This window comes from Prionailurus viverrinus, chromosome B3 (assembly GCF_022837055.1).
Source record: "Prionailurus viverrinus isolate Anna chromosome B3, UM_Priviv_1.0, whole genome shotgun sequence".
NCBI classification, from domain to species: Eukaryota; Metazoa; Chordata; class Mammalia; order Carnivora; family Felidae; genus Prionailurus; species Prionailurus viverrinus.
Window position 1 is genome coordinate 141,847,034 of NC_062566.1, and position 13,081 is coordinate 141,860,114.

The window sequence follows — 13,081 nt, forward strand, 5'->3', positions numbered from 1 at the left end:
AGGGGCTGGAGAGGGTCCCCTCGGCTCGTGCACGAGGGCTGAGCTGAGACCAGATCGGCTTGGGGGCCTCGGTGCTCCCAAAACAGCTCCCCCAGCAACCCAGCTGCTCTGTCTGACATTTTCAGCCGGGCCCTGGGGCCAGAGCGGCTCTGAGATGGCAGGAGGTGACGGGCGGCCTCCCTTCCCTGGCCCAGGCTGCCCGCCCCACTCGGCACCTCACCCCGGACCCGCATCCGTGGCCTCGGGAGATCCGTGCCCCCATGTGGGAGACCAAACCAGCCCCTGGCAGCGCGAGGCACGGATGTGGGGAGCCGGGCGTCTCCTTCCCTGGAGGGTGGGGAGCAGCAGGAGGGTCAGCCCGGGAGACGAGAACGGGGTGCCCCACTCCTGCAGAGGAGCACTGCGTGCAGATGTGGAAGCCGGGGAGCCCCGCGAGGAGGGGGGTCCACAGCCCAGCAGCCCAGGTGGCTCATCACTGAGCTCTGGGGTCACGGGTCCCCCCGGCTCCTCCACCTGCCCCCGTGTGGACGGGGTCATGCCCTCTGGCGGCCTCAGTGCTCCAGGCTCCGTCCATCAGACGGGAAGGCAGCCCCTCCACCGGGGGGGGGGGGGGGGGGGGCTGGGGGCACAGGGGGCGTCCCGGTGGATGAAGGCCAGAGGAGCCGCTGTGTCCTCACCAGCTCTGATGTCTGCTCACACCTTGCGACACGCACGCACTCATGCTCACAGTTGGGCACACACATTCCCATCCATGCTCACACACTCGTGTGTGCACATGCACGTGCTCACATTCCTGCGCACACTCACTCACACTTGTGAATGTGAGCTCACGTAGAGCTACACGCTCACACACTCACACCTTCCCGTGCACTTACATGCGTGTGCACACACTCGTGTCACACACGCACTAATATCACACAGACACATCCACACGCTCACAGGCACTCACACGCTCACCCAGACGCCTCCAGTGGCACCTGCCCCACCCCATCCTCCCTAGGGGGCGCTGTGCCCCTCAGCCCGTGTCCCCGCCTCCCCCACCTCCCCACCCTGTGACACAAACATTGGGGCCCGGGGAGCCTCCAGGCAGGGCCACCCGGGGCTCCCCCGGCAAGTCCCATGGCAGAGGACGAGGGGCACCGGGCGCGGGCCCCCAGTCCTGACACCACAGCCACTTTCCAGGACACCTACACAGCCACCACCTGACTCAGGGCAACACCACTGCCCTATGCTTTTGACGCTGAGACCAGGCCTGGCCACCTGGGCACCACGAAGCAGGAGCACAGGGAACCGGGCCCTGCGGCAGGGGCGGGGGGTGCAGGGCCAGAAGGTGGGGAACACACTGCCAGAGAGCTCCCTCCTGCACCCACCCCCCAGCTCCCAGGCCACAGAAGTCTTTGCCCACGCACTGCTCAGGAGCAAGGGACAAGAGCGACGCGTGGCCCTCGTGGGCTGGGGTCACTCTGGGGACGCAGGCTGCCCGACAGAATCGCACACAGAATCACACCCGGGCAAGCCGGCAAGGTGACGGAGACGGCACCCAGCCGTGGCGTGCAGGCGAGCCCTACGGCAGGGGTGCCCTAGAGTCTGGACCCCTGCTCAGCAGGCTTGCCCGGCCAGCGCCCCCCGGAAAGGCCGGCCGTGCAAGCACGGAGCCCGGAGGAGGCCCCTGCGTGGCCCTGTCTGAGGGCCGGAGCCCACCCCGGGCAGCCGCCACGCTCGGGGTGGGGGTGGGGGGCTCGGTGAGCGGGCTCACTCACTTTGCACGGTGCCGAGGGGGGACATGCAAGGCGAGGGGCAGGTGGGGCCAGGCAGGGCCCCCGCTGCTCCCCCAGGTGGGGCTGTGAGCCCCGGGGCGAGGCGGGGGTGGAGGGGGGGGCGTCCGGGGGCCGGGCTCCCCCGCCCGCACCTAGATGACCGCGCTCTTCTCCTCCTGGAAGGAGGTGCGGGGGGTCGGCCTGGCCAGCAGCAGCTCCTTCTCGTGGACCAGGCTGTCCAACAGGTCCTCCTGGCGGTAGTTGTGGTAGACTTTCAGGAAAGCCAGGATGGTGACGGCCAGCCAGGCCAGCCACGAGGCCCAGAGGCCGAACTACACAGAGGGCAGAGGCAGGGTCAGGAGGCCGGCCGGCCCGCAACCCCCCTGCCCCGGGGTCCGCCTCGCCTCCTCCCCCACACGCCCATCCCTCCCTGGCATCTGGCGGCCTGCCCTCTGAACCCCGAGCTGCACGACGCTTTTGGGGGTCTGCCCACCCTCGCCCCCAGGCAGCCCAGCCCACCCGGCCCCAAGGAGAGCCCGCCCATGACAGAGCCACCTCCAGCTGCCGGGATGAATTGACCTTTATCGGCTTCTCCCAAACAGCTGAAGGAGAAACAATTTAACGGAACCAGGCCTGAGCCACACGCAACAGATCCTCATGTCAGGTTGTCACCAGACTCAGCCCGCGCCTTCCTAATCTAATTGGCGCAAGTAGCCCCGAAGCATTTTCCATTCCATCTTCGTGAAGGAGTCTCTGGTGCTTTCAGCTCATGTCAGCAAAGAACCTTGGACCCACCGGATGTGCAGCCCCCCAGCGGGCTCCTCTCCAAAGGAAGAGTCCTCAGATCAGCCATGGGCCCATGTGAGCCCTGAGAGGCCAGTCTGGGGTCCAAACATGGACCTGGATGCCAGCAAGCCCTGCCCAGGGCGGGAAGAAGCCAACCCCACCTGCGGACCCCACAGCAGTGTCGTCTGCCTAGACACAAATGTGGACTCAGACACAGGCCCTCACTGACCGCTGACAAGCCCCGACACACCTGTATCCCAGCCAATGGGTCCCCAGAGAGGCACCGGGTCTCCTGGAGGCCAGGCAGGGAGAGGGTCTCTGCCCCCCCACACCGTTCCTCAGACATGGCATCTGCTTCCCCTGGCCAGGCAGTAACCACAAGCCCCCCAGCATCTATCCAGGGTCCCCGCTCCAAGCGCCCTGCCCCGGACTGCAGACCAGAGATCTGATGCCTGGTTTCCTTTCTTGGCACAGAGCCACTCCCTCACCCCCTGAACCTCACTTCCGCAGTTAGCTCACGCTGGCCCCTCCTCCTAGGAGCCCAATGCCTCACCCTCTCCACATCCACCTGCGAGAACCCTCACTCAGTCTCTGAGATCCAGCTCTTCCAACCCCTCCTCCAGGAAGCCTTCCCGAATATATACCACTCACTCAGCTGTATCTCCTTTGCTTGGCCCCATCCTCGACCTCCCCTGGATGAGAGCGAGAGCGTTTGGAGACAGTTTGTGTATCCGGTGTATTCAGCAGTGAATGGAATCCTCCCCAACGATGCATGCTTCCCTGCCTACCAGAACAGCCCGCCTACCAGGCACCCCCTCCCACCAGAATAGCCCCGAATACCTAGCAGCCCCTCCTACCTGAACATCCCCGCCTACCCGGCAGCCCCTCCTACCAGAACAGCCCCGCCTACCCGGCAGCCCCGCCTACCTGGCAACCAGCGTCTCCTACCTGAACAACCCCGCCTACCAAAACAGCCCCGCCTACCCAGCAGCCCCACCTACATGAACAGCCCCGCCTACCCGGCAGCCCCACCTACCAGAACAGCCCCGCCTGCCTGAACAGCCCTGCCTACCAGAACAGCCCGCCTACCCGGGAGCCCCGCCTACCAGAATAGCCCCCGCCTACCCAGAAGCCCCTCCTACCTGAACAACCCTGCCTACCGGGACAGGCCCGCCTACCCAGCAGCCCCACCTACATGAACAGCCCCGCCTACCCGGCAGCCCCACCTACCAGAACAGCCCCGCCTGCCTGAACAGCCCCGCCTGCCTGAACAGCCCTGCCTACCAGAACAGCCCGCCTACCCTGGAGCCCCGCCTACCCAGAAGCCCCTCCTACCTGAACAACCCCGCCTACCGGGACAGGCCCCGCCTACCCGGCAGCCCCACCTACCTGGGCGATGGCAAACTGGTCGTAGAAGGCAGAGTTGTCCACGTTAAGCTCCAAGTTGATGTCCTGGAGCTCTTCGCAGCTGAAACAGCAAGGCGCGGGGTGGCAGGTGACACCAGGACACGGGGCATGGGGAGCGGCATGCAGCACCCCCAAACGGTGAGGCAACTGTCCTAGCCCCAAAGGCTTCATCCCTGACCCCCTCCAACCAGAAGCTTCTGCTCCCGCTCCTCCCCATCCCTATCGCTGTCTTCCAAACCCTCCACGACCAAATCCAGCCCAGCACTCAGCCCAGGCCTCTGCCCTCGAAGGCAGCACAGGGCGGGATCTCCAGGGCCTGTGCTGTGTAGCCATATCCGGCCCTCCAGGGTCGAGTGCGCTGGGCCTACGTACCCCCTCCCCCCACACACATTCGGCTTGGCTCCCCAGGGTGTGGGAGGTGCCCTACTTTCACTGAAGGGGGTATTGAGGCCAAGGGGGTGGGTCCCAGGAAGTCCCTGGCCAGGTGTGCAGGGGGGGGGGGGGGGGGGCACAGGCAGGAAGGACAAAACCCGGAGCTCAGAATGGGATTCATGCGCCAAGACGTCGGCTGGGGGCAGTGGGGGTGGGGCGGGGCCCAGGCGCACCTGTGGGACACGGTGCCCTTCTCGGTGATGGCATCGCACCACATGGTGAAGCCCACGCTCACAATGGTGCTGGCGATGAAGACGAGAAAGACCACAGAGGCGCTGACCAGAAGGTTCAGGAAGGCGTAGAGGAAGGAGCTTCAGCAAAGGACGGGAGGGGACAGTCACCGCGCGCCACCACCGGGGTCCCCCTGACACCCCAGCAGTGCCAAGGAGACAGCTGGCGTGTGGGCCCGATAGGGTGACGGGGCCCTGTGGGGCCGCCAGGGCCACTTTCCCGTCCCTCACTGTCCCTCACCCCGAAGTCCCATGCTGACCCCAGGCTGCCCAGCCCAACCTCCCGGACACCCAGCGTGGGGACACGTGTCAGCACCGCCTTCTGGAGGAGGCAGAGCCAAGACTGAACCCCAGGACGTTTGGTCCCAGAGCGTCAGGACCAGCGCGTGCTGACAAAGCAGGACGCCCTTCCCAGGCCGTTCCTGACGCGGCTGCCCTGAGGCCACGTGCCCACGTGGCCATCGACGTGCTGGCCTGCACCTGCGTCAGGGGCTTGTGGTGTGACCCCTCCCTCATCTCCCCACTGCACCCTAAGGCCCAGCTGTGCCCAGGGAGGGGGTGGGGGACGCAGGAGGCAGGGCCAGGAGGACAGAGCTCACTCGGGGTCCACCCGGACACGGCCCCACCAGGGTGCCTACACAGGACACCAGCGTTTGCTCTCCGGCCGAGGGGCGCGTGTGGCTGGGGCACGGCAGCCCACCCCGCCAGACGCCCCTGCCCCACTACCCGCCATCTCCAAATCGCCCCCTGGAGACTCAGAGTCCCGGGTCTGGCTGAGCCTGGGGACCTGTAGGGTGGGGGGACAGGGGGGGGGACAGGGACCCTCAGGGGGGATGGCAGCCCCGGCCACACCTACCGCGTGGACATCTGTCCATCGACACATGGAGTCTGAGGGGCGAGATCGACCCAAACTGGCTTCACAGAGAACACATCCTGGAGGTCTCAGCCGGGGCCCCAGCCAGGAAATCATGAAAGCTGCTGTCGGATGCGGTGGCTTCCCCCGGGACGAAGGGGGATGCACGCACCGTCCATTTTGCGTTTGTCCCCGCCTGCACCCGCCACGCACTGACCGAGCACCCCCTCACCCTGTGCTGGGCCCTGAGGACAAAGAAATAACCATGCCCCGGTCCTGGCCCCGGGAGGCACCCCAGCCTTGGGTGGGCGATCAACCGCGGCCAGCAGCACGTCCAGCAGGGCCAGGGCTGGGGGCGTGAACAGGAGGCCGGAGGCCCGAGGCTGCAGTCCCAGAATCATAGCCAGCGGGTCTGCGCCCACGTTCACACGGATGCGTGGCACGTCAGCACCACTCCCAGCTGACCGGGGCCATCGTCAGGGCCGTGACCGGACAGCTCAGTGTCCAGGTCACGCGTGTTTGCGGCGCAAACCTCCCTGTGTCCGACTCCCGTCGCGGCCTGAGCCGGCCGGGCGTTTCGTCGTGGGTGGGTGGGCTCCGTGCCCCCTGCCCACTGCAGACGGCCCGAGGGCTGCTGAGTTCCCCGACTCTGCAGATCATTGCCTCTCCATCCTCTGCCCAGGGGGCTGACCCAAGCAGACCACGGCAATGACCCCTCTCCCCGGCTGCTGGTTGAGCCCAGCCAGTGGGAACCGGGCAGGGGGTGGAAGGATAGGCAGTGAGTGTTCATCCCCAGGCCCCTGCTGGGGGGGACGTGGGGATGGGGGATGCCCCTTGGGTGGCCGTCCCTCCACTGAAGGTCATCACGTCTCTTCCGGTGCCTGCAGCCAGAGGAGGTGACAGGGCCGTCGCAGGGCCCACGCCTGGCCCACATCCTCGTCTCTGCCGACCGCCCTCCTCAGGTTACCCTCACGTGTGTGAGCCTGAGCATCTGTTCCCAGCTGGGACCCCGACAGACAGCTCCAGACCGCAAAATCCAACTGGCCCTGGGCGCTCTGAATAAGAGGCCCAGAGTTACAAAGAGAGGTACGTTGGGGCCAACCCCACCTCCGAGGCTGTCACTGGGGACAGCAGTGTGTCAGCTCCAGCCACCTCTTTGCCAGCGGGGTGACCTTCAGCAAGTCACTTTCTGCGCCTCAATTTCTCCCTCTGTAAATTGGGCAGCAAGAGCCCCCCACTGGGTCACTTTGGAAACTGAGGGAGCCTGCGTGGGCAGGGGGCTTCCTCCTGAGCATGAGCACCCCCTCCCTCCCCGGGACAAGCCTCCACGCGCCGCCAGAGCCCTGGGCTGGCGCACCTGCAGCCCTGCGCGTGGGGCTCGGCCTGTGGCTGCGGAGACGGAAGCATGGGAGCAGCATCAGCCACCAGATGCAAGGAGCCGGTGGCTGGGGGCCAGCTGTGCCCCCTGTGGACCGCGTGGGGCTAAGCAGGGCTCGGAGAGTCCACGGGGGGCCCTCCTTCCAGGGAGCGAATGCTCCAAGGAGAGCAGAGGCTACCCAGAGCCTACACCCCGGCTTTGGATGGCCACTCCGCTCCAGCCCAGGAGAATGAACGGGTCCCGGAGGGCCAGGACCAAGTGTCCACAGTTGGAGCAAAGAAGCCGCCCGCCTTGGGCACGAAGGCCGGCTCCCTAGGTGCCCACCACCTGCCAGCAGCCTTTCACCATCACACCAGGCACCCTGCCCTGCAGGTGCCCGGCATCCCAGATGAGCCAGCTGCTGCCCTCAGCAGGACTTCCTGGAAGAGGGGGGTATGACCAAGGTGCAGAGGATGGGTTTGCTGGGCAGTCCCCAACCTCAAGTCCTGCTCCCCCTCATGGGGGGGGGGGGCGGCATCCCCTATGTCCGGCACCAAATTCTAGAGAGGCACACCCGGCTGGATGCTCCCTGTGTGGCCAAAACCACCCCCAGGGAAGCCTGCTCAGCCTGAGACACAGCTCCCACTCCCTGGGGGGCGGGAACAACATAACCTTCCGTAGCCAGAAACTTCCAGCCGCATCTGTGCTAAACAGGCACAACTGGGGGCTCTCCTCCCGTGACAGGAACATGGAGTCCCCGAGCCATCAGACAGGGGAGGGTGTGGGGCTGCGGTCATCCCAACAGCCTCCTCCTACTCCCCAAGTCCATCTCTGGCTCGTACCATGGAACCTGTCTGGGCTGCAGAGTTCTGAAGAACTGGGTGTGTCCAGAGCCTCATTCGACTCGGCCCTCAGAGTCCACAGTGCCCCCCCCAACCCCGCCCTGCTCCCCAAGGACCCATCAGCCTGTGGCCCTAAACAGGAAGCTCAGCACACACAGGGTTAAGTCCATCTTTCTCCCACCACCACCACCACCACCACTGCCTCTCAGGGTGCCAGGCCGGATGTGCTGTCTCCATGGTGACAGTTATCCGGAAAGCCCTGGGAGCGACTGCAGGCTGGGGGACAAGTGTGAGCAGGCAGATGGGTTGTTCTGACCCAGCACTCCCCAGCTGTGGATCACAAACCGAGGCCACCTGTACCCTCCACTGCCCTGGGCCCCCCCCCCCACCAGGCCTGTGACCCACCCAGGCCTCGCCCAGTGTCCCCAGCCAGCAAGCACCCGAGGAAGCCCCAGGGGCCTCTGTTTCACAGGCCCATTCCTTCAGCCACAACCAGGATGAAGCCTCCTGCAAGCTGTCCCCACCCTTAGCCCTTTATTCTCCTGGGCACAAGCTGTCCAGGGCCCCACTCTGTCCAGGGACATACCGTATGTGAGGAGGGAGCTGGCACCATGGACAGGGTCTAGCCCAGGCGCCAGGGACCCGGCCCCGAGCCCTCTCACACAGCCCAAAGGGCGGGGCTCTGCCCTGGGTCTCAGCAGGGTCCTGGCTGGTCTCTGAACGTGGACTCAAGAGAATTAGTGTGCACACAACCCCGAAGCAGACCCCAAGGCTGACAGCAGCAGTGATGTCCTTGATGAGCTGGACACCCTGAGGGCCCTCACCACCCCACGAGCTCACTCTAACCACCCTTCCCAGCCTCCTGTCTGTCCCGAGTCCCCTACTGTCCCAGCACCCGCTCGCCTGCTCTACACGGCTGGACCGACACCTGAGCCGGGACCGGCTTCTCCAGGCCCCCATCTGGCCTGCCCATGAGGCAGGCCCAACCTTTCTGGGGGCCCAGGACTCGGCACGGCAGGCCTGCAGGGCTGACCCCTCGGCCAGACTATGGATCTGGAGACCCCAGGGCTGGGGGAGTGGCTGCGAGGGAGCAGACCTCACACGCAGGCCTCCCTTCCGTCTTCATTCAACAAACGCTAATCTGTGGCTCCCAAGGTCAGCCCTGAGCACACAGAACCTGCCTTGGGTTCATCCGGCCCGGGGGCCCCTCAGACGGAGCCACTCCTGGGTATCCATCAGGGAGAGCTCTGGCCTTGTCCTACCACCAGACCCGGATGAAGGCTTGGCCCTTGGACAGATGTCACAGCGGGCTGGCTGCCGAGGGCCCCTCGTCCCTATAAGACAAATGGCCTAAAGGTGTTCAGGGTCTAGGCGGTGAGGGCCCGCAAGCAGGCAGGGCCCGGCCTCTGGGGCTCACAGCAATGTGGGGTTCCAGAGCCCCAGGGACCCCCAGAGACTGGGAGCAGGGCGGGGAGGGCTGAGAGCCCCAGAGCCTGTGGGAAAGAAATCTCGGTCACTCAGACGGGGCAGCAAATCTAGGGACAGCAGGAACAGCAGCTTCTGTCCTTTGTCAACTCACAGCTGTAACGGGGAGTCTCGTGAGGGTGCTTGTCTTACAGGGACGAGGTGGGACGATGGGCCTGTGCCCACTGCCCCCCGCCTCCCGGACGGCAGGGACCTCGGCTCCCCTACCCTGCTGGCCGTCCTCTCCTCCTCAGACCCTGTCTCACATGCAGAGAGGCTTCCCCTGTCCCCATCTGCACAGGGACACTGACTACGGTAACACCCAAGGTCGGCAACATGCACGCACGTGACACCTGAAATCCCTCCTGGGGACACCAGCCGTCGAGTGGGTTGAGGGAAATAAGAGGCCTGTGGCAGGGCAGGATGGCCCCCTGGACTGGCCTGGGCTCACCGGGGCAGAGTCCCAGCCCCACAGCACACCCCCCCGTCCCCCACCACCCCCAGAGGCCTGCCCAGGCTGACACGCGGCTTCCCGCAGACCCTGAATCCAGAAACAGTGATGCGCTGAGCTGTGCCCTGATAACGTATGTCCAAGTCTTCGCCTCAGGACAGGTGCCTGTGACCTTAACTGGAGACGGGGCCTTTGCACGTGTCATTCAGCTAAAGACCTCAGGATAAGGTGCACCTTAAATCCAATGACTGGTGTCTTTATAAGAAGAGGGGAAGAAACAGAGAGAGCAAAGAGGCCATGTGAAGACAGAGACCGCGACAGGAGCGGCAAAGCCCCAGCCAAGGAATGTCAAGGGTTGTGGGCAGGCACCAGAAGCTGGCCTGGAAAGGATCCTCCCTCCAGAGGGAGCCTACCCTGCCAGCCCCTTGATCTCCGACCCTCGGCCTCCAGACCCGTGGGGGAATAAATTGTTTGCGGCCTCAGCGTCTGTGATCTTTGCTGCACCAGCCCCGGAGACCCACACGTGTGTGTGTTGCTGGACCTCACCCTCCTCCGAGTGTGTCAGCCCCCACGCTGGGCTCTGCCTCGGCTGCTCGGGTCCTCTTCACCCTGCCACCCTGTCATTCCTCCCTGGCCCCTCTGAGGGCTCTCCAGAGTCCCTGCTTGAGCCTTCTACCCGCTCGGCCTCGCAGAGCAACAACTTCTCTCTCACGTCCCCGAAAGAAGAGAAAAGCCCCCCAAACTGCCAAAGAGTGATGTGTGGAGGCCAGTGGGGGGCGGGGGGGCAGAGTTTGGGAGAAGGCCCAGATCTCCCCTGTGGATGTGAGGGCAGGCAAGGGGCAGGAGTGGCCTCCCGGGAACACAGCACAGCAGTCCACGGCAAGGGGCGTGGTGGGTCCACAGAGGGTCCCACAGGCTGGAGGTGCCTGGAACGCTACTGGCTGAGGACCCCAGGTGAACCACATCCCACTCTCTCACAGAATTGTTCCAGGGCAGGGAAAGGTGAAGGGGGATGCGGAGGCCAGGAGGGAGGGAGGCCTCAGGGACCTGAGGCTCCCGCCTTACAACCCCAGCCAAGGTCCGAGCGCTGGCTGTAGACCCAGAGAGGGTTCCCTCTGGCCTTTGCCCCACCACCATCCTTCCCAGGAGGATGGGGGTGAGGGGAGGACTGCCCCGTCTGCCTGATCAACCACCAGCCTGGCCTGGTCCCTCCCCTCCACCAGAGGAGCACCCAGGCCCAGACCCACTAGGGGCTGTCACAAAGCACTGACGGGTGTGGGCCCGGCTGAGCCAGCAAGCCAGGGAGGGCCCAGGGCTGCTCCCAGATGACAAGGCAACATTTGCGCCCCAGGGGCAGGGGCGGTAAATGCCCAGAGCGAGAGGTGACGCACACTCGGGGAAGGAAGCACCGGCCTTGTACGGAGCGCGAGTGACCCTCGGGGTCCCGGGTTCTGCGCAGACAAAGGGCAGTTGGCACGGAGGCGGGGAGCTCCGAGGGCTGACATTTTAGGGCCTGGGAGCTCCCGGGAAGAGGGAAGGGCCGTGGCTCCTCCTCGAGAGGGGAGGGCCTGGGGGGCGCTGCGGGCACGGCAGGGACGCCGTGCGGGGCTGAGGGCTGCGTCCGCCAGGCCCCCACTTACCCCTCGTGTCCCTTGCACAGGAAGAAGAGCGTGCGCCAGGCGTGCGCGGCGGCGAGCAGCAGCGAGAGGAGGCTGGCGAGCAGGCTGAAGCGGCAGGCGGCCGGCGGGCCCCACTCCTGCACCGTGAAGCGCTCGCGCTCCTGCACCGTCAGGTTGGCGCTCAGCCACATGCCCTCGGTGAACAGCAGGCAGCGGCCGCGGAAGTCGTGGCCGTTCTCGGACAGCGGCACCACCACCACGAAGCTGAAGAGGAAGGCCAGGAAGTAGCAGACGCACTGCGCGAAGAGGAAATTGTTGAGCGCCATGGCTGGCCCGGGCGCGCCCAGGAAGCGGCCGGCGGAGGCCGCGGGGCCGGGCAGGCGGCGCGGGGCGCGGGGCGCGGGGCGCGGGCCGGGCCGGGGCCGCGCGGGAGACTGCGCAGTGGCGGCGCCGCGGGTCCCGCGCGCCCCGCCCGGGACGCGTGCGCAGCGGCCGGGCGCGCGCGGCGCCTGCGGTCAGCACCACGGACAGCTCCGGGCGGCCCGCGGGCCCAGGGGACCGCGCGGGGCGTGTGCGGACGCAGGGATGCGGGCGCGGGGACGCTGGCGCAGGGATGCGGGCGCGGAGCGGAAACGCAAGGGGGACCGGGCGTGTTGCTAGGTCCGCGTACGGGAGGCTGGACTCTGCCATTACTGGCACCAGGAGCCACCTGGGTGGGCCTCACATGGGCTGCCTGTGTCCCCAGTTCCCCGTGAGCCTTAAGGAAAGAAGGCTGAGAGGTCCAGGAGGGATGTGTCCGAGATGCCCACAGTGCTGGGTGGGAGTCAGGTTGCAGTCCAGGCCGGAATGATTTTTTTTTTTTTTTTTTTTTTTTTGCTCCAGCGTCCTGGAGTGACAGAGGTCATCTGCAGAGAGGTGGGGGATGGTGAGGCCTGGGTGTAGGGAGGAGGGAGCAGTCTGTGAGCTATATTTGCGTTTCTCCAGCACCTCACCCTCAGAGGGCACATCTGTTATACCACCTGACACAAGTAGGGCCCTGAGTTGATATTTGTAGGATAAATAATGAATGCCCCGAGCACCTCATTAACACAGCCTTTGCTGAGACGGAATCTGCTGATGCATTAATTAATAGAATTAATGCCTTGTCTGCTTCCCTTAAAGACTAAGTCACGTTTAGTCCAATTCCCAGAGTGAGGAAGCTCTACTCTTGCTCTTTCTAAAAGGAATTGCCAAATGGTTTAAATTACATCAGCATTTTTGTTGCAAGCTCTAAAAAAATCTCTTTTATTGCCAAAGTAATATGTGCCTTTTTTTTAAGTCAAGCAATATAGATATAAATTAAGTAAGAAGATAAAGTGTCCTCATTCCCCCGTCCCACCCTTTCACACTACCAGGAGTAACCACGTTTCTAGAGATTTTGCTGGGCAACTAAACGCACACCAACACACACAATTTACACACATGCTTCATAGTATACATGCCATTCTGCAGGCCGACCCTTTTAGTCCACAATACATCATGGACATTATTCCCTGCTTGCACATAAAGATCTATTTTTATTCTTCTTAATAACTGCATAGCCCTCTATAATGATGATGATTCCACAATTTGCTTAACTATTCCTCTTTGAATGGGTGTTTAATTCGCCAATATCTGCCATTTCAAATGCTGCTGAGTGAACATTCTTACGTATATAGGCTCGCGTACTTGTGCAGGTATTTCTCATAAAGGAAACTCCTGGAAGAGGAATGGCTACATCACAGGGTATGCACATGTTAAGTGTCGACAGAAATTGCCAAACTGGTCTCTGAAAATGTTGTGCGAATTTACTCTCATGTCCGTGTCCTAGACACCGTCTCCAAAACTGAGAAATACCAGTTGTT

General features: G+C 64.1%; 1 protein-coding gene across 1 annotated transcript; it reads right to left on the reverse strand.

Moving 5' to 3' along the window:
* Positions 1 to 1,909: 1,909 nt before the first annotated feature.
* On the reverse strand, positions 1,910 to 11,548 carry TMEM179 (transmembrane protein 179). The gene is made up of 4 exons (XM_047864320.1): positions 11,220 to 11,548; positions 4,556 to 4,693; positions 3,933 to 4,011; positions 1,910 to 2,089 (listed from the first exon to the last, which is right to left on the reverse strand). Exons 1-4 carry the CDS (start codon positions 11,522 to 11,524, stop codon positions 1,910 to 1,912), a joined length of 702 nt encoding a protein of 233 aa, XP_047720276.1. The 5' UTR covers positions 11,525 to 11,548.
* Positions 11,549 to 13,081: the final 1,533 nt, after the last annotated feature.

What these genes read in the sequence shown, in the direction of transcription:
- TMEM179 (XM_047864320.1), bottom strand. Translation starts at nt 11,524, where the DNA reads ATGGCGCTCAACAATTTCCTCTTCGCGCAGTGCGTCTGCTACTTCCTG. An exon ending in CTGTGCAAGGGACACGAGGG is followed by an intron (nt 4,694 to 11,219) that starts GTAAGTGGGGGC and finishes CCTTTGCTGAAG; the next exon opens with CTCCTTCCTCTACGCCTTCC. An exon ending in ACCAGTTTGCCATCGCCCAG is followed by an intron (nt 2,090 to 3,932) that starts GTAGGTGGGGCT and finishes CCCTCTGTGTAG; the next exon opens with TTCGGCCTCTGGGCCTCGTG.